This window comes from Mesoplodon densirostris, chromosome 1 (genome assembly GCF_025265405.1).
Source record: "Mesoplodon densirostris isolate mMesDen1 chromosome 1, mMesDen1 primary haplotype, whole genome shotgun sequence".
Classification (NCBI taxonomy): domain Eukaryota; kingdom Metazoa; phylum Chordata; class Mammalia; order Artiodactyla; family Ziphiidae; genus Mesoplodon; species Mesoplodon densirostris.
The window spans coordinates 120572118-120598499 of NC_082661.1; the positions used below are offsets into that span (position 1 = coordinate 120572118).

The 26382-nt window shown below is 38.3% G+C and overlaps 1 protein-coding gene across 5 annotated transcripts in view; it reads right to left on the bottom strand.

Moving 5' to 3' along the window:
- ANK3 (ankyrin 3) overlaps positions 1-26382 on the bottom strand; it is a 524774-nt gene that overhangs the window by 58428 nt on the left and 439964 nt on the right. For all 5 annotated transcript variants that reach the window (XM_060108675.1, XM_060108669.1, XM_060108681.1 and 2 more), the window contains 4 exons: positions 22626-22732; positions 17444-17668; positions 14566-14720; positions 953-1164 (listed from right to left, as the gene is read on the bottom strand). In XM_060108675.1, the coding sequence (XP_059964658.1) occupies positions 953-1164; positions 14566-14720; positions 17444-17668; positions 22626-22732 (699 nt within the window). The remainder of the gene's footprint in view (positions 1-952; positions 1165-14565; positions 14721-17443; positions 17669-22625; positions 22733-26382) is intronic.

Consider the following 26382-nt stretch of genomic DNA (forward strand, 5'->3'; position numbering starts at 1 on the left):
AGAGACAGGACGTCAGATCTCATGGCACAGAAACCTCTCAGTCTAATCCAAAGGACAACAAATACTGAGTCCAGTATTTTTTAAATCTATGCAGGGCATTCAGTAAAACATTACAAAGGCAACTTGTACCCTCAATTTTTATTGAGGTTTCTAGAGTTAAGTAACAAAAACGCGTACAAGATTTCAAAGGATATCAAGTCTAGTCTAGCAATTCTTTTCATTTCTTTGCAATTTGGTAGAATATTCAATGTGGGAGACAGGTGCAGGGAACTTCACACTACTGAAATGTAAGGTGGTATCTTTAGCTCCAAATGTTTACTGAACTTTCAGTTAAACTATTAATTACTATATTAAGTAACAACACAAATTAAGTTATTTCAGGTTATTTTCCTTATTCAGTAAGAAAAAAAGTACTGGTTAATTTCTAACAGAAATGAATAAATGGAAGAAAGACCATTCTTGCCAAGATTTTCAGCCAGCTTTCCAAACCAAAACAAGTTCCAACTGGTTTGGTTAAAACCCAGCATTTATGATTTACTTGAACTAAAATCTGAAAGCTTGCAAGTTTCACTATTATAGATTTTTATGATGTGGCATATTATAAACCAAATCAAATATATTTTGTTTCTTTAATGGTATATGTGCTGTTTGGTGCTTTGTTGCTCCACATACTGAAACCAATAACCTATGGTTAAAAAAATGATCTTTCATGAGAAACCAAGTGATGCATCTAAACAGAAAAACCCTAAAATATGTACCTTTTTTTATAAGCCAGTATGCTAACTTTATACTTAATACTTTTTATTTAAAACAGTTAATGATTCCCAAAATGGCCCAAATGCTTCGATTAGCAATATATCATAAGGATGAGTCATGACAGCAGTTTTCAGAGCAGAACATGCTCACATGCTCTCTCCATGTACCAAGGAGAACAACTTTTTGTGAACATTACCTGGAGGCCCACTCGAATTCTTTTGGTTAAAGCACCCTCTGGGAAAGAAGCTTGGACGAGGGGCACAGTGGTGCTGCTCAGAATTCCACCTTCAGGACCAATCTGATTGCTTTCCTGCTTAATCCGTGAAACCACTGCGAAATACTGGGGGAAATCCTTAGTGATAATCCTGCAGATACGCTTTTTCCCTAACTCTTCTGGGCTATCAAGTTCTGAAAAGAAAAATGAATGAAAAAGCCATGAGAATAAGCCTATCTACCCAATACCTTGAGACAAAATGATGTGTAATATTGATAGTTAAAATTATATAGATTCAGTAGTATAAACAGGTTTTTTTTGGGTTTTTTTTTTGCGGTACGCGGGCCTCTCACTGTTGTGGCCTCTCCCGTTGCGGAGCACAGGCTCCGGACGCGCAGGCTCAGCGGCCATGGCTCACAGGCCTAGCTGCTCCGCGGCATGTGGGATCTTCCTGGACCGGGGCACGAACCCGTGTCCCCTGCATCAGCAGGCGGACTCTCAACCGCTGCGCCACCACGGAAGCCCAGTATAAACAGTTTTATGATAAAGAGAAAACTATAGTGACCTTAAAATAATACCAAGCTTTGCAAAAATATTATAAAGCTATTCATGTACAGTATTTGTAGAAAAATATTTCTACTGAAGAGGAATAAACATTTTCAAAAACTGGCATTTTACCACACATGGACAAATTTCTACTCTTCAAGAAGGAATACCTTAATTCTGTGCTTCTTTACAATAACCTGCCCTCAAGATGCCCAAAGTAAGAATGAGTCAGAAAAAAGTAAGGCCTCATAAGAAAGGAAAAAAAAAAAAAAAAGAAAGTAAGCACTTCAGTATGTGTGAAAGGCTCTAGAACTTTATTTGAAAACCTCTTTAAAATATTTTAAAATTACCCAAATGATTTGTATCATCATCACCAATTTCTGTCTGCTCATCAATGGCCCTCATACATCAAGCTCAACCTATTTACAAGTGGACACATCTTCTTCCTTTCTGTCCACCTGCAGACCTACTTCTTGCCTTGTAGTCCTAACTCTGGTCGATTTATTTTACACTTTGCCCAGTCCTCCAGTCCAATAGCTTTGACTGACTGACTTTATACTTTGCATCCAAAGGTCAAAGTTCCATTGATTCTATCTTGGAAAGGGCTTGCTCTCCTGCCACCCCTTGTTCAGATGCGTAGATTACCGGCACCACTGCTTAGCCGTCTCCCTGTCACTCGCCTCCCCTTTGCTCCAGTCTACCTCCCGTGGTGCAGCCAGATGGGTTTCTTTCAAAAGCCCAGCTTTATGCAGAATTCTGGTAGGTTTAATTGAAATAAACCATTTAAAAAATCGTATGCAATAATATTTGAGAGTAACCAAGAGTATTTTGGAAAAGTAGATTTGTGAGGGGGAATTTATAAGATTTGAAAACTTAACCTAGAAGTATCACAATAAAACAGATATAGAGAGACATAGAAATAGATAATAATAGACAAATAGGTCAGGGGGACAAAAACAGAGAATCAAGAAATAGATTCAACTTTATCAGGACTTCTCTGGTGGTGCAGTGGTTAAGAATCCACCTGCCAGTGCAGGGGACATGGGTTCGAGCCCTGCTCTGGGAAGATCCCACGTGCAGCAAAGCAACTAAGCCGGTGCGTCACAACTGCTGAGCCCACGCTCTAGAGCCCGCGAGCCACAACTACTGAAGCCCGTGCGCCTAGAGTGCATGCTCCACAGTGAGAAGCACGTGCACTGCAATGAAGAGTAGCCCCTGCTCACCGCAACTAGAGAAACGCCCGCGAAGACCCAAAGTGGCCAAAAATAAATAAATTAAAAAAAAGAGATTCAGCTTTATATATGTGTATACATAAACACATATACATATATATAGTATATGTGTAAGTCATATATATTTACTTTTATATATGTATTATGTATTTAGTATATTTAAATCAAAGTCATATTTAAACTTCAGTGGGGGAAAGATGGTTTATTTAAAAGACAGTGTTGACATAATCAAACATCTATGTGGAAGAACAAAGCTAAATCACTATATATCTTATATATTAATAAAAATTCCAGCTGGACAAGAGACTTAACTACTTAAAAAATTAAAATATTATCCAAAAAAATCAAGAGAATACCTTTTAGCCTTCAATAGGAGAAACTTTCCTACTCAAAATTGGATACCCAGAGGCCTAAAAGTCAGTTCTGACTATAAAAATGTAAAGCTTTCTATGACAAGAATAATAAACTTGAATGACAAAAGGTAGACTGGGAAAAGTAATAGCCACACATGACAAATTAAGAACTAATATGCTCAATATCAATGGCAGCTACAAGTTGATAAGATGACAGAGAAGCCAATGGAAACTAGCAAAATGTTACAAACAGGCGATTCACAGAAAATGGCCAATAAACTTTATATTAAAATATTCAAACTCAGTAATTTATGTGGAAATACCAATTCAAACAAGGTACAATCTCCTGCTACACCCACCTCCTGGTAAGATTAAAGACCAATATCTTGTCGAGAGAAAACGGGGGGAAAACAGATGCTTTTAGTCATTGCTCGTGGGTGTGAATGGCAATAATCTTTTGACAGTGTAACTGGGCATCTTCTATTCAAAATGAAAACGCATCTACCCTTGGACCCAGCAATTCCATTCTCTGACGTCTTTCTTACAAAAGCACAGGCAAAGCGGCATTGCTTGTAATGACTAAAGCTTGAAAGAGCCTGTGTGCCCATCAGTAAGGGCTTGGTTAGATAAGTCACGGTTCACCCACACTCTCGCACTGCTACAACGAGTGAAGAGGAGGATTCAGATTCGTCCATTTACCAAATATTTACTGAGGACCCACTATGTGCAGGCACTCGTCTAGTCACCAGGGATACAGCAGAGAGCAAACTAAAGTCACCGCTCACAGGGAGATTACATTCTAATTGGGGTAAGGGGGGAAGGGCACACACCACTGAGCACATAGGAAGAAAAAAAAAAATCAAGGGGAGGAAATAGAATGTGACGGGGGGTGGGGGTGGGGATGATCAGGAAACACCTCTCTGAGGAGGTGACAGGAGAGGTGAGCTCGGAGGGAGGGAGGGAGCCAGGCAGGTAGTGATGGACATGTATAAAGTCAGGAAGCGGGCTTCCCTGGTGGCGCAGTGGTTGAGAGTCCGCCTGCCGATGCGGGGGACACGGGTTCGTGCCCCGGTCCAGGAAGATCCCACATGCCGCGGAGCAGCTGGGCCCGTGAGCCATGGCTGCTGAGCCTGCGCGTCCGGAGCCTGTGCTCCACAACGGGAGAGGCCACAGCAGTGAGAGGCCCGCGTAACGCAAAAAAAAAAAAAAAAAAAAAAAGTCAAGAAGGAAGCAGGAGGCAGAGCAACGTGCATAGTATGATCCTTTTTAGAGGAAAAGTGTAATCCGTATGTTTGTATATATATATATTTTAATTTATTTATTTTATTTATTTTAGGCTGTGTTGGGTCTTCATTGCTGCGCACGGGCCTTCTTTAGTTGCGGCGAGCAGGGGCTACTCTTCGTTGCGGTGCATGGGCTTCTCATTGTGGTGGCTTCTCTTGTTGTGGAGCACGGGCTCTAGGCACGTGGGCTTCAGTAGTTGTGGCATGTGGGCTCAGTAGTTGTGGCACACAGGCTCAGTAGTTGTGGCTCGTGGGCTCAGTAGTTGTGGCACGCAGGCTCTAGAGTGCAAGCTCAGTAGCTGTGGCTCACGGGCTTAGTTGCTCCGCGGCATGTGGGATCTTCCCGGACCAGGGCTCGAACCTGTGTCCCCAGCATTGGCAGGCGGATTCTTAACCACTGCACCACCAGGGAAGTCTCTGTTTGTATGTTTTTATAAGAGAAATTTGCAGAAGAAACCTTCTAGGCTATTAACACTGGGAACTGGAGTTGGAGGTGAGAATAGGGTGGGAAATAAGATAGCACTACCTTTGGGTTTACCTAGCTGGGGGGTGGTTTTAGTTGCTACAAAACAAAGGGGAGATTTCCACACTTCAAGGAGGGGTGTTGGTTTCACTTTTGTTGTTTGCTACTCACAGAAGCCTCTTTTCATTTCTCTGATACCTACAGCACATGCCTACCGTCCCTCCACTACGAACACATTTGCCACCTCTGTTAGACACAGGGCTGAGATAGTGGCGTATTCCACACAGAAATGTGCAGAATGGTAAAATGGATGGTTAGGTAATTGGATCAGAGACATCTTCTCATTTTACAGATTAACCACCACCAAATTAACTGTCAACTAGGAGAGAAATAGGGTTCACCCCAGATCAAAAATGGAACTGGAATCTTGGTCCTTTTTGTTTTCTAACCATCTCCTTCCCCCGCGCTCTGTCAAAACCTAAATACTGAGTCTCTAGTGAAGGAAAAGAAAACAAAGGTAAAGAGTTAAAAAAAAAAAAAAAGCTAGTATAGAAAAACAGGAATGAATCAAAGTTTGCTCAGGAAAATATTCTGGGGAAGTTTTCACCTATTCAGCAATTGATAGAGAATAAAAGTTTTCCGTACAGAGCAGGTATATTTCCTTTCCCATGATTTGGCTTATTTTAAAAAGTCTGGGGCTTCCCTGGGGGCGCAGTGGTTGAGAATCTGCCTGCCAGTGCAGGGGACACGGGTTCGAGCCCTGGTCTGGGAAGATCGCACATGCCGCGGAGCAACTAGGCCCGTGAGCCACAACTACTGAGCCTGTGCGTCTGGAGCCTGTGCTCCGCAACAAGAGAGGCCGCGACAGAGGCCCGCACACCGCGATGAAGAGTGGTCTCTGCTCGCCGCAACTAGAGAAAGCCCTCGCACAGAAGGGAAAACCCAACACAGCCATAAACAAACAAACAAACACACAAACAAACAAATAAATAAATAAAATTTAAAATGCAGTGTCAAATCAGTTTATTAAAAAAAAAAAGTCTGAATTCCCAGAGTTCATAACTCATGCTGCAACTGAAAAAGTTCTGATAATTTGTTTAAATTGCCGTGCAACTCATCACCAAGTAGATACTTTTTAATTTTCAGCTGCAAACCTGTGATTATGGTCTCCTTTAGAAAAGACTTAGGACTCCACACAGTGCAAGCAGTTTACACGGACTCTGCCACGAAATTACACCCTTCAAACAAGACAGATTTCCTAACACTGCATGTAACAAGCATGTATCCTGTGAGTATTAAGATTATTCTGGACCTCCCGGTGGGAGTGAGGCATCTTTCGGAGGAATTGTGATCATGTGCACTTCTCAGCTGCTTGTGTGTGTGTTTGGGTGTGTGCACATACATTTGTGAGGCGTTAAGGTAGAGACAGATGTATCACCCCTGGAAACTAATAGCAGTGGATTGGGAAGAACTACACTTGGCGTAGTAGAGGTCGCCTGGCCACACTTATGCCGTCTTACCTTGGATGAAGCATTAAGGCCACCCCAAAAAGAAGGTGAGGGGGTACCCCTCAGATGCAGCAGATGAGTGGTAAATGGAGAATCTCAGTTTTCTAAGTCCACACTGAATTTCTGACATCTTTCAGGATTTGCCAGTGACTCAGGGACCCTCTGTGTTGTACTCACTGTATTTTGAAGCTTTTAGCAATTCCTCTGTCACCATTAAAACTTGCATAATTATTGACCTTCAATGTGTATTTTAATGGGTACTTTAAAGATAAGGCTTAACCTAATGCAATAACTAATGTGTGGCTATTACGCATTGGCGTCTCCATGCCCCGTTTTTTAAGTAGAATCATACACCTTCTTGAATTACTCATATTCCCAGGCCTCTGCATGATGAAATGGAGAAAAGATATCTTCCCTTAACCAGATTACATTCTGTATATATGTATACTTAAAATATTTTTAACTTTTTTCCTCTGAGAATAAAAGTTAATAGAAATGTAAAAATACTCATATTAAATATTGGTTTATAATCTTTCCAAGAGCTACAGTTGAAGGCTGGGCCATTACACTCTAGGATATCTGCACAAATAAGAAAGTAAATGATGTGGATAAGTAGGTAAACGTGAGGAGGGAAGAGGAAGAGGTGAAACCAGTAAAGTCACTACAGGATGCTACGGCCTGGACGCCTACCACAAGATTTTATTGGCTATCATAGGACAAAGGTTAGATAAATTATGATATATTCATACTATGGTATACTGTGCTATATTGCTATTTGTAAACTAAAAAGGTGTATCAAAAAAGTCAGATTTCCAGGCAAATAGGAATGAAGTTTGATCATGTAAAAATGAACAACGCCACTATTCTGTCCAGGACTGAATTTAATCGGAGTTTAAAATGGTCTGTTACTTAGACCAGAGAAGCAGGAAGATATTACGAAGAATCTTTGCTTTGTTCCCACCCTTTACATACAGAGATAAACTCAACCAAGTAATGTGCACCACAAACATGGTGCCTGGATCATATTCCTACCCACAGAGAACCTAGCTCCCAGAGGAGTGTGCCCCAGACTGGCCAGATCAGAAGCAACACCGGTGCTACCCATTAAAAGCAGAGATTCCTAGGCTTCTCTCATGGAGATTCTGAGTTGGTAGGGCAGGGGTGGAACCTGAAATTTCCATACTCAACTCAGGTGACTTTATGACTTGACACATTTGAGAAGCGAGGTCTTAGTAGACTCTCACCCTGTATCTGTCCTTAAAAATCCAGAACCCAAATTATTAAAAATATGACAACAAGATCCCATGAAAAACAACTCAAGGATGTTTCAATATGAGAAGAGGAGCTTATGGGGCAACAATAAATATCTACTAGTTTAAAATAGTTTTATTTTTAAAAGGATATACTAAACCACTCCATAGCTATAGAATTAAAGGAGGCCAGGGCATAAAAAAATATTAAGAGCTTTTTACCTTTCAGGGTGATTCATAATGCCTAGACTATGAAGGAACCCTGGATCCCTCTCTCTTTCTTTTTAATTTGTTACTAGCAAAGTTTCCTCTCTCTCTCTCTCTCTCTCTCTCTCTCTCACACACACACACACACACACACACACACACATCACAGGGAAAAGAGAGAGGTGAGTTCTGAAATAGGTTTGGCCAGGAAGAAGGTTAAAATGTACACTTACTGCATTTCTACTTTGTGGCGGGTCAATTACTATCTTGCCCACATAGCATTTTGGTAAAGTAAGTGTCTGAAATTCAGAGAGGTTAAGTGACTTACCAAACTGACTTAGCTGGTCTGCTTTAGAGCTGAGATTAGAACCTAAGGCCAGGTTGGGGGAACGGATGAAATCACACAGGCATGGACTCCAACCACCACTTAACACAGTGTCTTTGCAGACTAGCTGGCACGTGTGTAGTGGTTGATAAATGGATGAGTAATGGATAGATGTGCAAACACCCTGGTCCAAAAGGTGACATGACTTCTTATGGGCCCACTCCAGGAGCACAAAGCTCTCATGATAGTGGCACTTTCTGCTGCATAAGAAATGGAAGCTAATATTCTGCAGCATTCTTGCCTCGCTGATGAATGATAAATTTCTTAAGTACCTTGTAACTCCTTTAGTTTATTTGTAAAAGTTGGGACAGCATTCTCTGTAACAGATTTTGCAACAGAGCAAGAAGAATCATAAAATGCTTTGCAAATATGAATAGCTGTGAAGGTCATAATACAATGAATCATAAATAACAGGATTGAAATCATGTTCCCACAAAATGAGTTTTTCTTAAAAGCATTCAAATGATCACACTGATTAGTTCTGCCTCACTCTTACATGCACTAAATGTCTTGATAACATGGTCCAATGGGGCCATGACTCTCTTTCCTGTATGGAATTTGTTTTCTGAAGGCTGTTTGTGATCTGGTCAGGTTTGAGTGTGAACAGTCTATAGAAGGAATACAACCTCGAGTTTTCACAAAGGATGATTTCTTTATCTAGGGTTTAATTTCTGGTTATGTGAATGTTCTCTCAGCTTGCTCTTCTACGAATGGAGTATTTGATACTGAGCGGTGGGAAAAAATGGGAGTCTTAGAATGTCAGAATTCAAAAGGGCATTTTTCAAAACTGTTAATCGATTTCCCCAACAGATGGTGCTGTGTACAACGTGAAACTACATATTTCACTTTTCAGTGCTCAACTACTTCTATAAGCAGTTCTTAAGATCTCTAAGGAGGAAGGATTCTTCTACTAGTAAATATCATATTCTTTTCCATGATGGCTTATCATAGGATATTGAATATAGTTCCCTGTGCTATACAGTAGGACCTCATTGTTTATCTGTTCTATATATAGTAGTTTGTATCTGCTAATCCCAAACTCCCAATCCAACCCAACCCCTGTCTCCGCTTCCCCTCCGGCAGGCACAATTTTAAACATGTTGAATTGAACTTTGTGAGTTTAACTCAAGTAAGGTGTTAATTAAACTTACAAAGTGGATTCAATTTGGTGTGTTTTAAAGATGCTGTTTTTGTGGGGAGCAGAACGAGTATTTTTTTGTTTTGCGATATCTTTCTCTCCTGAGAAAACACGAATGAACAAGTGCTAGAACAAGATCTATGTCTGCTGCCAAAGAGAAAAGTTGCCCTGGCCACATGATACCTCAGTGGTAACAGCAGGTTCTTCACACCCAGACCAACTGTCCTCTGTGTCATTCTAGCCTGTTATTTCAGTAGAGCTGCTCTAACACACCTGCTTCATTAGCATAACCACTGATGCCTTTATCTCTGAGGTTGCTAGTGCCACAAATGACTCGATTCCACCTTATTCTGCAATGACAGTTTTTCCTGAATACACGCCACGTCCTTTGGAGTCATACAAGAACTAGGAGGGTACCTTGATTCATAATGGAAAACTTAAGTCGCAGCTGACATTCATGTCACCTTTTGTTCCACACAAAGCACTTTCATAGGCATCCTTCATTTGAGAAGATACAGAGGCAAGGGAGTATTGAAGAAAAACAACTAGATTTGGAGTCAGAAGTCTAGATTTTGGAATTCTAGATCTGTCTACTTACTATTTCCTGACTGGGTGGTAGTCATGGGGTAACCATCATCAACTGTGACCAGGGATTCCACTAGCCCTGGAGTTGTCCTCATGGGATCTGGAAATGTGTCCATGTGGAGTGGACACAGCCTTGTAGGCAACTAGACAGTAGCTTTGAAAAAATTAGATAAAGGTGTCCCTTTGTCCTGAAGGCCAGTGTCAGAGCAGATGGCTTGGGAAGTGGAAGAGGCAAGATGTCTGCCCCCCTTGCTCTCCTGCACAGCTGTACATGGCAGCCGTGGCTATGGCTAACTTTGAGAGTGGTTTCTCCTGGGTCAGACATCATGCTGAGAAATTCACACACATTAGCTCATCTATTTCCCATTAGTTCTCTATGAGCTTAGAGAGATCGAGAGCTTTCTTGGAGTCGCACAGCTAGTAAGCCGTGGAGCCAGGATGGGAATTCCATTCTGTGTGACATCCACAGATCGTGATCCTAACGACCACACCACATTGGGCAAATTATCCTCCTCCTTGGACTTGTCTTTCCCTGGAGCTACAATTTGATTGTGAACGTGGAAAGGCTTTGCAAGTTTTAAAATACTATAGAACCATAATCTAATCTTTACAATTGTGTTGTTCAGTAAAAAAATCACTGATCAAAATACTGGCTAAGATGCTTTCCAAACATTTGGGTTTTAAGATTTTCAGAGAAGAGGGTGCAACAGGACTAGTTATAAAAGTAGAATACAGGGCTTCCCTGGTGGCGCAGTGGTTGAAAGTCCGCCTGCCGATGCAGGGGATGTGGGTTCGTGCCCCGGTCCGGGAAGATCCCACATGCTGCGGAGCAGCTGGGCCCGTGAGCCATGGCCGCTGAGCCTGTGCGTTCGTAGCCTGTGCTACGCAACGGGAGAGGCCACAGCAGTGAGAGGCCCGCGTACCGCAAAAAAAAAAAAAAAAAAAAAAAAAAAGTAGAATACAGATTAGTTATAAAGTAACATATAGAGTTCATTTATGGAAAAGAGGGTTAAAATGAGACATTTATAATAAGACAGGTATTATCAAGGGTCACTTGCCATAGATGACAGATAAGGCTTAATTGTTATGAACTGGGTAAACTGATAGGGTAAATAAAATAATAATAGAATGATTTATTTCTCTTTTTCTTTAAGGAAGTCTTGAGTGATCTGGTCACTGGCTTATTTTATGTACTATTTTTATCTTGCTAATTAACAGCTATCCAGGGGCACAGAGTGGTGAGGGTAGAAATAACATGAAACCTCCTAAACCATGCTTATGCTTCTCTCCCCACAAGAAGTTTGACTAGTTGGACCTTGAAGGAAAAAGAAGGGTTGGATTTTTAGAGACACTGATTTTTATTTTTGCCTGTCTGTTTTTAGAGGAGGGATGTTGCAATAAGAGCTAAGTTTCTCTGGGGACAGGACAAGAGTGGTGGTTAGTGGCGCTTGAGCTTGGCATGAAATCTGATTAACTGAGCTTCAGTTATAAAATGTGTGTCTTGGTTCCTTCATTGTTATTGCTTTTATAGATTTAATATATGAAGAAAACCATGGTGCCTTGAAAATTTAGTCCTCAGTTTTCCTTTTGTGGCCCCCAGTGCTTGATTCTTTAAACTTGGAAGTATTTGCATTTCCTTTTAATTGTCTAAAATGGAACCAAACTTTATCTGGTCTTAAAAAATGTAGCAAAGAAACTCTATCCACTATTTCCAAGATAACATGTAGAATCCAGGAAAGGGCTATATCATCATTTCTTTAAAACATCGGACTGATGCCCCTAGTGTGGCAGTGTGGGCGTCATTTGTCTAAGCAAAGATAGGACTAACTTCCTATTTGAAAATTGGCTTATTAAAAACAAAATGAAGACATGTCAGTATGAAATCATGGATATCCATTCCATAAATAAACCTTAAAATTAAAAAAAAATCTGCCTGTGCCTGATACTATAATCTATGCTCAAAAATGAAGAACATATTATTAGAATCCAGTGTTTTTGTCAGAACTGCAGTGTCTAATGAGGTGGCCACTGGCCACAGGTGACTATTTGAAATTAGTTATACAAAATTAAAAATTACCTTCCTCACTTGCACTAGTTACATTTCAGGTGCTCAAGGGTCACATGTGACTAGTGATGACTGTTGGATCACACAGGTATGGAATATTTCCATCATCATAGAAAGTGCTATTGGACAACACTCTCTTAGAATATTCAGTATTCTTCCTAAAATATTGTTACTTTCTCAGAACTTTCCCCAAAGTAAACGCTCCTCTTTAAGTTTTTCCCCCAGGAGATTAACATTAATGAAGTTTGGGGGAGAAGAAACAGACTAACAAGAGCTTTCTTCCAGAGAGCTACATATTATTTTTTTAATTTGAATTTTATTTTATTCATTTATTTTTATACAGAAGGTTCTTATTAGTTTTCTGTTTTGTACGTATTAGTGTATATATGTCAATCCCAATCTCCCAGTTCATCCCCCCGCACACCCCCCTGACCCCGCGAGAGCTATATATTATAATGAGGTTCCTCCTGCCTACTCTCCAGGATTGGGTGAGTGTCTGAATCAGCACTGTGCCCGATACTGGGGACTCAAAAGTGATTAAGACACGTACTCTGCCCTTAGCTGCTTACAATATCAAGGTAGTTATTGGTTAAAAAAAAAAAGAAATCCTTGTGGAGAGGATGCTGCATTAAAAAACTAGTAATTTACAATAGTATTTAAGAAATACTGGATACATGAAAATATCTTAAAACAGGGAAAAAAACCCCTATCCTCTGGAAAACCCATTTGTCTTATTCTCTCTATTTTTTATTCTCAATCATCCATATTCTTTCACTCTTTTCAAAATGCTAATTCAGTTCTTTCCCTTAGGATTTATTCACTTTAAAACTTTTATGTTTTCTTATAAATTTCCTTATTAAAAAAACTATATTTCATGCTTTAAAATAAATTAAGGTAATAACAATTAGAAATCTAAATTGCCAATGAAAGTTCCCATCCATCAGAAATTATCTGAAGTTGTGAATGGTACAGGACATAAATGTCAGTATTATGTATAAACATTTAATGTATACTCATTACATGTATAACATTTAAAATGACTATTCTGGATCTTGAAATCTAGAGGTTTGTAGGAATTTCCTTCTTTAGGTTTATTTTCTTCTCCACAGGACACATATTTCTAAAGTAAGTGGGATAGTTAAAAGTTTTTGAGAACAGGTAGAACTAGATTTCAGCTCCCGTGCTGCTACTGAGTTGGGGGTAACCTTTTGACTTGTTTGAACTTCAGTTCCCCCATCTATAAAGTGGGATTAAAACTACCTACTTTGCAGTACTATGCTTTCATTTAAAATTTTCATATATAGAGGCATTTATCAGTGCCTCATGAATGCTGGACTCTCAGCAATGATTAGGTTCCCCCTACCCTGCTGTAAAGACATCTTTAAATTCTTAGTTGGCTGTGATTCGCTGTGTCTTACACAATACCTTTGGCATGACAGTTTTTTCTATGGAATGAATATAATAGTGACAATAGCTGATATTTATCAAGGGCTTAGTCTGCAACAAGGGCTGTATTTGAAAAGCGCTTCACATAATGACTTTATTTCTTCCCAACAGCAACCCTATGAAGTGAGGAAGGTAATCTCCATTTTATATAAGTAACAGAGGCTCACGGGGATCCAAGAGCTCGTCCGAGGTCGTCCCTCAAACACCCTCGAGTCTGTCTAGCTCCTTTGTCCACACTTCACAACCAGTAGAGACTATGCTAGATGCATTCCAAAAGCTAGTGAACTAAATGCTAAGAGAGTGAATTTTATGGTATGTGAATAATTTCTCCAGTAAAGCTGTTACATAAAACAATTGCTGGATTTGTAGTGATTAGCAAGTCAGTATAAAGATTAGCTTTATTTTATGATGAGATTGCTCTCTCTCTCTCTCTCTCTCTCTTTTTTTTTTTTTTTACATTTTTAAAGGAAAACACTGCACCGAGTACCCACTCTCAAAACAAGTCTATTCCCAATGTCTACCAAGAAAAACTGCTATGATTCTAAGGGTCAGACAGCCTGAAGAAGGTGTGTATGAGAAAGTGACATGATTGCTATAAGCCAGTCTTACCAGGTCAAAGAATAAGACACTGGAAGCACCACAGACTCCAATCATTAGCCTGAAACCTATTTTTTTAAAAAACTGATTAGAACCCAGGAGAAATTAAAAATCCATGAGAATACCGAAATAATCTGGGAGAAGACTGAGATAAAAGAAGGGGTACGAAAATAATGATTCCAAAAATAAAAAGTGAACGTATTTTCTTAAAAATGCTCTGCATGCTTTGCATGCCTTCCATTATTATTTCACTCCCTCCTTACACATTTTTGACTTAGAAAACTTTCTTAAGCTTTGGAAAGATTGATACAGTTGATTTAAGACAGAGAATTATCAGAAGATTTATACATTAATATGGGGGGCGGAGTTTGTTAGATTAAATGGAACTTCATGCCTTAGACGCAGAAAACAATAAGGAACCCGATTCCCAGTTTAAAATACAAACGTGTGAAATTCAAGTACTGTTTCCTTTAGTCTAGCCATTCCTTTGATTTCTTCCTGCAGACATTCATAGAAACAGGGAGTCATTGTAATTACCTTCATCCATGCCATTAAGTAATTCGGTTAAATCTTCATTTTTACTGTCAAACTGATGCTCCTTCCACGTTTCACCATTTTCACTTCGAAGAACAATGAGTTCTCTCTCTTTTCCTCTCATAGACCCAAAGTGAGGGATTTCCACTATGACAGGGCTGGAAAAAAAAAGCCACATTATTTTGGTATCAAAGGAAATAGGTTTATAGTTTCATACTTTTAAAAGTGTTTCATTGACAGTATTCATTTGAAAATCAGAGGTGCCACTAAGGTTGGGAATGATTTCAAAGCTGCAGAATCATTTGCTAATTAAATAATATATTAGAAACCTGAGAACATGCCATCATTCATTCATTCACAAACAATTCTTGGGGGCCTATCATATGTTAGGCATTTGATTTAATAGGGGGAAAATATTCAGCACACATGAGTAATTGAGGAATTGAAAGTGATTAAAATGGACCATAAGAAAGAAAGTTGGTCCATTTTTTAAAACACAATAGTATATTGTATTATACAAAATGCTCATGATTTAAAAGGACACAGTCGTTTCTTTAAAAAAGAAATTCTGTAAATTGCCTACTTTGAAAGATTACTGATTTTTTTTCCCTTAGCAAGAAAACAATCAATATAACAATCCACTCCTTCCAACGGTCAGTTTTCATAACTTTCATGGCCTTTATAGTCAAGACAGTTTCTTTGATTTTTACGTTGTGAAATGGGCAGCGTAATTTCCTAGCTCTCGTAGGACTGCATAGGAATTAAACTTTCTGAAAAAGCACTATTGGTTTGAAATTGTCATATAATGATCTATTAATTTTTGACAGTGTCCTTTTGCAAAAGAAGGTGAAAAATGGCTGCAAATTGAAGATAGCCAATCGAGCACAGGAATAATTTTGTTAAATTTTGAAGTAGGATAAATGCTAAAAAAGATGAATGGAAGTAAGCAGACCACAATCACACACAGTTTATGTAGTTGGATTGTGCAGCTTTATTTTATGACATTTAAGTAGACAGTATCATTATTCTCCTACAGAGGTTGTATGTAACCTCACCTCTTAGCCTATGTGTTTATGTACATGTGGTAACAGAAGATACAGGCTTAAATAGGTAATAGCATAAAAAAGGATAGTAGTTGTAATGACCAAATGACATAAATAAAAACATATTAATATTTGATTTATTACAAAAGCATTCACTTAAAATGGGATGATAAATATGAAAATTTTACTTTGGGCAAAATAATTATAATTAATTCAAACTAAGGGTTTGAAAATTTTTTTATAATCCCTTTATTTTTCAGTGGGTAAAAACAAAATCAACTATTCCTAATAGTGTTAGTAATTTCAAGAGTTATTAAGGTGTTTACCTTAGTTTTTAACCACACCTGGTGATTAGACATTAAATTTTTCTTTTTTTGAAAACTAGATACAATCTTTGCAGGTTAATGCATCAGATACTGTCACTCTAAATATTTCAGGAATGTGGCTTTGTGTATGACATTCAACAATATTGGAGAGGAGAAATGAACAAGGGTCTGGGACCAAGGTGAAAGCCAAGCATAACTTTTCATAACAGGTTTCTTCATGCAGACTGCCAATGCAAACACACCAATCAGACAGATAAGCAGACAGACAAATACCAACACATTTCAGCTTAAACAGAACAAAACAAAACAATTTAATAACTTTAGTAGAATATGCTACCTGCTGCCTATTTGATTTTCTTTAAATATCTTGTATTCCCAACATTTTTTCAAAATCAGTTTACTTATTGATGACTTGTCCTTCTCATAGCCCATAAGTACTTTTAAAAAAATGTAACTCCACACACATACATATATATATATATACAGGTATATATATATATATACACATATATATCATTTATAGCAAATGTTGATTCAAAGCCTGCAAATATCTTCTTTTACACTGGGTTAAAATTAGACTATCAGTCTGTCTTAAAAACTATCATCATCAGTTGAAACATTTCAAATTAAAGAAAGGTTTACAGAAGCACAAAGTTATGAAAGCAGAATGCTTGCAGTGAATTCCACATGCTTGAAAAGCACAAGAGAGGTAGCGGTGCTGCATTAAGTCAAGCCACTATGATTTTTTTTCTTCTTTCAGTGACACACATCAACTGAAAGCATTAAAAACCAAAAATAAAATTAAGACAAGAATAAGACCATGGATGTGACAGAAAAAAATTGAAAATGGAAAAAGAATTGTAGACATTCTGTATCTTGTCTATAAAGATCCTACCCAATAAATTTTGTTCCTTGAGGCCCAAGCTGCAGGATTCGGCTAACCAAGCTCTCACCCTCATTTACAGGGGGAGGATTGGTAGGAAGATGCAGTTTACTGAATAACATCCATGCAGCAGGAAGAGAAACAAGAAGGGGAAACTGTGAACAAACTGTCCGTCACGACAGAGCCTGCCTGATTTGCACCCAAGTGCCACCTCAGAAAATAAATTCATTTTTTCCTTTTGTAAAATACAATATCACAATGGATTGTTCCCCCAAAAATTATCATTAAAAAGACATGTACCCAAAATAGCCATTTATTCAACGTGTGATCTATAAGAGTGGTGCCTTGACTTCCACGGGGGCAGCTGGAGTTCCGTGCACTTGCTGAGCAGAGAACATGCTTCTCGGTTAGTAAAACCTTTGGCCAGCAAACTGAGTTAAGGAAGTACCAGCCTACCAGCTTTTCAGAGAACTGCACAGCTTTGTGACCTCTGATACTACATGAATGCTGTACTCGACTGAAATGGTCCAACTCAACAGATTTAACTGTTAACTACCTGAGTTGACAAGGGTAAAGAAAATCAAAGATGTGGTATGAGGGCCAAGATGAAAACTGACAAAATGACTTACCCTAAAAATTGTGCCCCTGCAGGACCCATTTCTACCAGCCTACTGGCTAATCCCTCTCCTTCCACCATGGGGGGTGGGTTGGCCAGTTTATGTCTCTTTACCAAACGGCAGGTGATACGGGTGGGGGCAGTGCACTTGCGAGGAGGAATGATGATTCTCATCCCGTGGTGCCGGCTTCCCCTCATGGAGCCGCCTCTTGCATCCACCATAAAGCTAACCAGAAACCTGCAGGGGGGAAGATCAGAGGCCAAATCAAGGAGAGACAGAAGCCGTTTTCACAGCAAGTTTGGAAACTGAATGTTAAAGTGACAGACAAGGTAGCTATCATTCCCTCTCTTTAAGAATACATTGGAAGTAAATACAGTGGAGTCACATCAAACATGCATTTGCTTGTGAACTGAGCAAAAAGTAAAACACGACACTTTATTTTTTGATGGTGCATGGCCTCCGAACAGAAGCCAACCACTCTGTCAGATGCTCAAACTGAAGGAAGAGTGACTGTTTCAAAGTTGGGATAAAAACTGGCTATTAAACGGACTGTCTTACATTTAAAAACAAACCCACTGTATGTGTTCCCTGTGGGTGGTTTAAGTTTACATTCAAGGGTCATTTTATCAATATCAATGGTTTTAGCCATGTGCTGACTATGGAATCTCTCCCCCTCAGCAAGTAAGATGAAACTCCACAGTATGTCTGAAACATGTACAACTCATAAAATGAATGTATCTTTAATCATACCAACACTCTAATTTTTACTATTTTCACAAAGCAGAAAATAAGAATAAAAGCAGAAGGTGACTAAAGTTTTACTAAGGCAATTTTGATGGAAAGGGGTTTAATCTTTTCAATATCAATTTGGCTTAAAAACTGTTTAAAATAACCTACATTTGAGTATCTGTACAGCAGTACAAAAATGATTGAACAGACTTTTTAGAAAATATCTCTTAAGTTATATAATTCTGTCATTGGCTGTTATATTAAAGCTAGGGAGGAAAAATTATTTGTGTGCATGTAGCTATGAAGCTGTAAAGAATTAATTGTGTCATATTTGGGTAATATCTTTTAAAAAAATTTTATTGAAGTATAGTTGATTTACAATGTGTAAATTTCTGCTGTATAGCAAAGTGATTCAGTTATACATATATATATTCTTTTTCATATTCTTTTCCATTATGGTTTATTACAGGATATTAAATATAGTTTCCTGTGTTATACAGTAGGTAGGACCTTGTTGTTCATCCATCCCATGTACAACAGTTTGCATCTGCTAACACCAAACTTATTTGGGTAATATCTTGATTCCTATCATGTGTTCGTGAAAAAAAGACCTCCGTGACTCCTCCCACCACTGTCACCGGGTTGTAAAGCACTCTGATGAATGTAAACCAATGAGCCCAACATATGGAAGAGTGCAAGTCAGAGGCTGGGGAACAGAAACACGTATTTTTGCATTCTAATTTTCACATGTGAAAATACGCTTATTAGTGGAAGAGCACCAAATGTTGATATTTAGAAAATCGTTTGAATACCTACAGTATTTGGGCGGGGAGGAAGGGGGATAATCCCATCCATCAAAATCCTCTACTATTTACTCTTCTAAAAAACAGTTCTAACATCCTACAAATAGATTTCAGACCTTGCTTGGCGGTCCTAGCTGGAGACCCTTTCCTAAAGAGTGATGCCTCTTGACCCTGGAAGAGTAACCTCTTCAACAAAGCAAATGGATCCACCATCCCCATGGAGAGAGTCCAGAGCATGGGGATCACTTTTCAGCCTATCAGATTTTCAGAGCCAACTCTGGTCATCAGTGAGGTGGAATCAACTTCACACCCTTTTGCTCATTTTGGATTTAGCTGTTTTCCTCTGGATTAATTAATGGTTTCATATGTTTTTGATATCATTATACATACTTTGAGAGACTGGAACCACTAGGATATTCAAAGTATGAGGGCAAGAGACTGAATTTCTCAAAAACAAAACAAAACAAAACAAAACAAAAATCACTCCTCCCTAGTCAAAGACAAAGATACTTGTCCACTTGTACAAGTGTCCAGATGAATTGTCTCCAGTGTTGCATGATAAAAGGGTCACTTGAAACTGCTCTGGGGAGCCTATACTTTTTTAGACATATACATACTTAACAACTACTTTTATTCAGTAATAAAGACAATGTGGCATATTATAAGGAAGCCCAACACAAAAATCTGATCTTTCCCAGCTTCCAGTGGTTAAAAATCAACTTGTGCTTGGGACTAAGAGTAACAGAATGAATTAAAAATGATTCAAGATAAACTCTGGGTTTGAAAATGCAGTTGTACTAGTATTGATACAGATAAACACTGGAGTGTTTACACTGAGAGGGCTGTGTTTGCCCTGGCAACAAACAGCTGAGTCTCATTAATACAGATAATAATTCAGATCAGGTTTTGTCTTGTTCACTGCTTAACCCTACAGAGCTGAGCACAGTTCCCATACATAATAAGCACACAGTAAATGTTTATTGAATAAACCAATGAACAAAACCATTTTGTTAAGTGTGTTCAGAAACTGCCTAGGTCAGACTTGGTTACTAACACTGAAAAAAAATATGGAAAAAATATATACATATATAAATATTTTATATATATAAAGTATATATATATAAAGTGAAAGTAGTGTAAGAAGGTTACCACTGTCAATATAAAAATACCCTAGCTACAAAGAATATAAGAACCAAATGGAAAAACCATGGCTTAGAAGATTTTAATAAAATTGGAAGAATCTCTTTGTGTTCTGTGTAGCAACAAGTGCATAGTTGGTGCTCATTACTGATTATTTATTGTTCTATGGTTTTCAATTTTATAGAGCCAGAAGACTGAAGAAAGATGGGAGTAGATGTTTAAGCCTGATATTGAATCCTATTATTCAATAGCATTATGAAATATAGTGGTTTGTTTTCTGAACTCATCCCTTACATATTGTATGCAAAATAAAATTTCATGCAATATAATTTATGGAAACAAATGAAAAGGTGATATTTAATCATATTCATTGTATCTTATTAATATTTAAACTAAAGCAGGAATTCTACAAATGATCCTAAAACTAACACATGAATGTTTCTAGCTTTAGGAACAGCAGGATGACAAATGCTGGTACACTACAGACATTGACACAATCTAACTGTGGGAAAAATTCACATAAATTAAAAATACAAAAAGGGATGGTTCACATAAAAGACACAGTTATCACCTTGAATCATACTGAGGAAGTGGAGAAGAATAGCTGCAAAATAATTTAGAAAGCAAATGGGAAAAATTAATGTAAGATAATTAGAAGCAAGCAACAGAAAATGTCAATGATAAGCAAAGGAAAAATAAAAACCATCAGAAAATGAAACCAAGGCATTTGGCATTTGTGGGACAACTTGGAAAAAGATTGGCCTTAAATGGCTATATATAAGCTACACCATAGACCTGGCATTAGTGAACTATTTCCAAGTGTATACCAAGTGTATATTTTCCTTTTCAAATAAGCCCAACTAGCTGCCATTACTTTTCCTTTCCTGCAAAAGTCTACTGTCTTCAGTGAATTCAAGGGGAAGGAGAGATTAGTTGCATATTCAAATACTACACTGCCTCCAGTGCAGGGGAAAGCTCATTTCTGATTTTATTATCCTATGATCCCTCAACTTCTCAATTTACTAAATTAAACCCTAGTGCTTTTCTTTCCTATGTAGAATACAAAGTGCTGGTTCTAGATTTTTTGTCACATGGTGGCAATTCACCAAGTTTGGTTCAAAAAACTCTTCAGTAAGTTTGCCCACTTAATGAATGTATTCTGGGTGTTTTATATTTTCCTTCTCAACTTTTTTCTTTTTTTGGTTTGTTTTTTGCTTTTGAAACTTTAGACCCAAATACACCTACTATAAATCATGTAACTATTTTAAGCAGTTTAAAGTGTAATATTACTATAATTAAAGCTTTTTCTAACTGAATTAAAGAAATGCAGTATTAATAATTCAAAGACCACCATGTAGTTTATAGTTTATAAAGCACTTTCATGTGAATTATTTCCATTTAAATGACATTGCAGTGACTTGATTTTCACAATTGTGGTGTTACAAGCCACAATTGTGTAAGAATACTTTAAATAACCTGCAGCATTACTCAGAGTCTAGGACTTTTCCTCTGTAAAATGGGGATAATAAATAAAGCCTATCTCAGTGTCATTTTAAGGTTCAAATAAATATTAAATAAGATAATACATGTAAAAGATTTAGCACAATGCCAGATACGTGAAAAGCACTAGGTAGGTTAGCCATTACAATTTATTGTAATTAAAAGCAGCAAAAAATACTTCATAAAATATATAAGGCACTTCACAAATGTTAATTATTGTTAATTTATTTAATTCAGAATTAAATAAATTGAATCTGCACTTGTCCTGGATCACAACTAATTTATGGCCTAAATGTCAATTTCAGAGGTGAAAATACTTTGAAATTTTCATCATCTTAATGAATTATTTTGATTCCATTTGTATGTGAATCAATTATCCCAAGTTTAATTACCTATAATAGGCTAAGAATCCAATATCTAAAAATACAATAATTATCAATTCAGCAATTGAAGCAGGTCACCTTTCAGCTGACTGCCTCAAATTTTGCTGACTAACAGGGCAGCAACAAGGAGCCTGTTCGATGTGGTTTTTACTGTAGCTCTTCCAGGGTACACACATTGGTACATTCACTTTTTCTTTTCTTTTAAAAATTCATTTATTAAAAAATTTTTTTTAATTTAATACAACTTCACTATAAATTTTATTTCAGGAAAATCAGATACTCAGAAAAAAACTTCATTTGAATAAAGTAAAATTAAGAGAAATGACTATATTAAAAATTTTTTTTATTGAAAAGGAAAATTAGAGACCTAAAAGTAGTGCCAGAATAGCCAGGAAATTGTTATGCACCTTATTAATTTCCTTTCGCACATGGTGCTTTTACCAATAAAAATAGATATGCAGATTTGTTTAGAAAAAATATTTACTAATGATTTACAAATATATGCCACATATACTCACTAATGAAGTCCTTTAGAAGATCAATATCTCATACATGTGAAGCTTGTCAATATGAATTTATAACTGCAAATAGTAAGTGCAACGTTAATTTAATAGGAAAAGTGACTTTTTGGTTACTTACCCAGAATGAACAGGACTTGAGACAAGATTGACATTGTCCAAGGTGTCTGCAGCCCAGCTGTAATGTCTAAGAGAATCTGAATCAAATTCTCTTGTGAATGTTAGATGCTGAAAAATAAAACGATATATTGTGTCAACAACCCGTCCAAGACAGTGGTTTCTCTGTACGTACAAAACACACCTGTATGTCTCCATAGTCCAGATAGTCTAACATTCAAAACAAGCATATATATATATATTTTTTACAGTTGCCCCTTAGTATCCTCGGGTGATCAGTTCCAGGACACCCCCTGCCCACCCATCCCCCTGGATACCAAAATCCGGAGATGCTCAAGTACCTTATATAAACTAACTAGTGTCATTGGCCCTCTGCATCCATGGGCCTGACTGTACATTCCTCCACAGGTCTACATTGAAGTTTCAAGAATTAGAAATAAAGTTCATTGATACGCTGTATTATCTCAATCTTTTAAGAAACCATCTTGAGTAACTGGCATGGCACAAGGAATATCACAGAAGTAATGCTAACCATGATTTTAAGTACTTCAGCAATCTCTAAATTAATCTGACAATTGTAAATTTCTTTTCCAAATCTCAAAATAAAAGTAAAAAAATTCAATCTTGATGACTTCTGTTCCCAAGTGGGGTAGATAAGCCAGCAGCAGCCTAGGGCTGTGCTAAGCACAACAGATAAGTGTGGAAATCATCTCTGCGGGCAGCAGAGAACAATTGAGGTGCAAAACTGAGGAGCTATATTTGGAGAGGTGGTTACCTGGAAGAGTTGAGCTTTTTGTTGCCATTTTTAACTTGGGGGCATTTGTCAATTACCAGTGCAGAGAGAATTTGGACTTTGTGCCTACAGGGGCTACCTGCTGGGGAACAGAAAAACCAAGGGAGTTTTGGTGGAGATTTGGGTGGCCTCAAGCATGCTACAGATTTCCGTTCAGAACATTTGCTAAATTCTGGGGCTGGGGCTTCCCTGGTGGCCCAGTGGTTAAGAATCTGCCTGTCAGTGCAGGGGACACGGGTTCAAGCCCTGGTCTGGGAAGATCCCACATGCCACGGAGCAACTAAGCCTGCGAGCCACAACTACTGAGCCCACGAGCCACAACTACTGAGGCCGCGAGCCACAACTACTTAAGCCCATGCGCCTAGAGCCCACGCTCCACAACAAGAGAAGCCACCGCAATGAGAAGCTCACGCACCGAAACGAAGAGTAGCCCTCGCTCGCTGTAACTAGCCAAAACCTGAGTGCAGCAACAAAGACCCAACACAGCCAAAAATTAAAATAAATAAATAAATTAAATTAAATTAAAAATAAATAAACTCTGGAGCTGTGCAGAACAGGAAGCTAAAAAACTAACCAGAAAATCTCTGAAAGGCTTAACAGAGCTTTTGGGCAGTTTCATGAGAAAAAGATTTAGAGTGTGAGACTTGGAAGGGGAGGGGACCCAAAGATCATACCAGAATTTCAGATAAGGACCCTGAAGGGCCAGGGACAGACCAGAGGTAGCCTGAGATTTACCAGGGCTGCGAACCAGCCTCATTTCAGCAAAATCTTGATTGGATGAGAAGAATCAGCCACCACTCTTTGCCTAGCAGAGGGATGGTGAATCCTCTTTGAAGGAATATTATCATCCCTGGGTGTGTTGTGTCTACAAACTTGTTTTTAGACATCATGTCCATCATGCAATGAAAAACTGCCAAGCATGGCCAGAGCACATGAACAAAAACAAAAACAAAACAAACCCAGATACTATAAACAGACTCCCAAGTCATCCTACATTTTGAAGAAAGTTAATAAGAACTTTGATTATAGTTATCATAATAACTATGATTAGTATGTTTAAGAAAATAGGAAAAAAGATAGAGAAAAGAAATTAAAAGGTGGATGATTCAACAGAGGACTGGAATATACGTAAGAAAATCAAATGGGCCTTTGTTCAGTTCTAAGTATAATGTCAGTTCTTAAACACAATAGGAAACAGGGTTAATATATGGGAAGTGTTAATGGAAAAATATAAAAAATGAAGGGTAGATTTAAAAAATTTTTTATTTTATATTGGACTATAGTTGATTAACAATGTTGTGTTAGTTTCAGGTGTACGGCAAAGTGATTCAGTTATACGTATACATATATCCATTCTTTTTCAAATTCTTTTCCCATTTAGGTTATTACAGAATATTAAGCAGAGTTCTCTGTGCTTTACAGTAGGTCCTTGCTGGTTATCCATTTTAAATATAGTGGTGTGTATATGTCAAGGGTAGATTTTTTTAAAGAATGGAAAATACAGAAAATAGTATGAGACGCAGAACACAGTGAAAGGTTTTAACGTGTGTGTAATTGGACTCTCAGAAGTAGAAGAGGAGAATAAGGTAGGGGCTATGTTTGAAGAGAGAATGGCTAAGAATGTTCCAAATCTGATGAAAGATATTGGCTCACACACCAAAAACGAAATCAATCTCAATTTTCATCCTTGTAAAGGTTTGCTTTCTACTGAAACCCCAGTAAAATGAGAGTCAAGAATTCACACTCTCACACACACGCGCGCACACACACACACACACACACACAGGCAAAGAGAATAAGAGAAGACATCAGCAGAAAAACAAGGATTGGTTGAAAGTCTCTCTAAAAAGTGATCCGATCTCCATAATCCCCTCACTGATTTATCAGTTGCCAAATAACTCACCCCCCATCAACCATGGCAGAAATCTAGAGGCATAGAGACCAGAGGCAGAAGATTAGAAGGTCAGAGCCACCATAATGAAAATGGAGATTAATTGAAACTTTATGTAATGAATGTTCAGACCCAGCCTTCTACCTTTACTGGTCTCCCAGACAGACAGTAGGGACAGAGCCTTGAGGCAGAAAATGAGGAGTCTTCTCTGGGATTTTCCAGTGAAATGTCCCAGACTTATTACTTTAGTGGAAATCACAGATGCTAAGCCCTCAACTATGCAGAGAGCATCCCATAAAGCTTAGTACTCAGTCATCAAAAGGTACCCTGAGCAGTTGTCTCTGGAGAGGAGAAGTTGGGGGCTGAAGGTGTATATGGGGATTCTTTTTTTTTTTTTTTTTTTTTTTTTTTTGCTGTACGTGGGCCTCTCACTGCTGTGGCCTCTCCCGTTGCGGAGCACAGGCTCCGGACGCGCAGGCTCAGCGGCCATGGCTCACGGGCCCAGCCGCTCTGCGGCATGTGGGATCTTCCCAGACTGGGGCACGAACCCGTGTCCCCTGCATCGGCAGGCGGACTCTCAACCACTGTGCCACCAGGGAAGCCGCCAATTTTACTGACTTTTAAAGACCCCAACCAACCCACCTTCAGAGTGGGGCAAAATATTTAATATAAAGTAGGTGGTGCTGCTTACTTTATTTTTTAGCAAACTACAATTCCTCCATTTGGGGCAGCCCTAAGGTTATCTTCCAAAAGACCTGTTTTTTTTCAAGTTCTAAGAAATAATATCACTCCTCTTTGGTAATTACAGTAAATTATTTACCTTTGGTACTCTTAGAAACATGCACTGGCGACATTAATTATTGAAACAATGAATTGTATCCCACAAAAAGGTATGACCGCCGTCATGTAATATTTATCGAGGCTGGGGTGTGCCAGCACATGGGGATCCCTTTGACTCCTTTCTAACTCCCCGACTCTCACACCTCCTAGTCACTCACAGGAACTTTGTCATAACACAAATGAGTAAATGTATAATCAATTAAAAGACTTGTTCAAAACCATGAGCCATATGTCCCG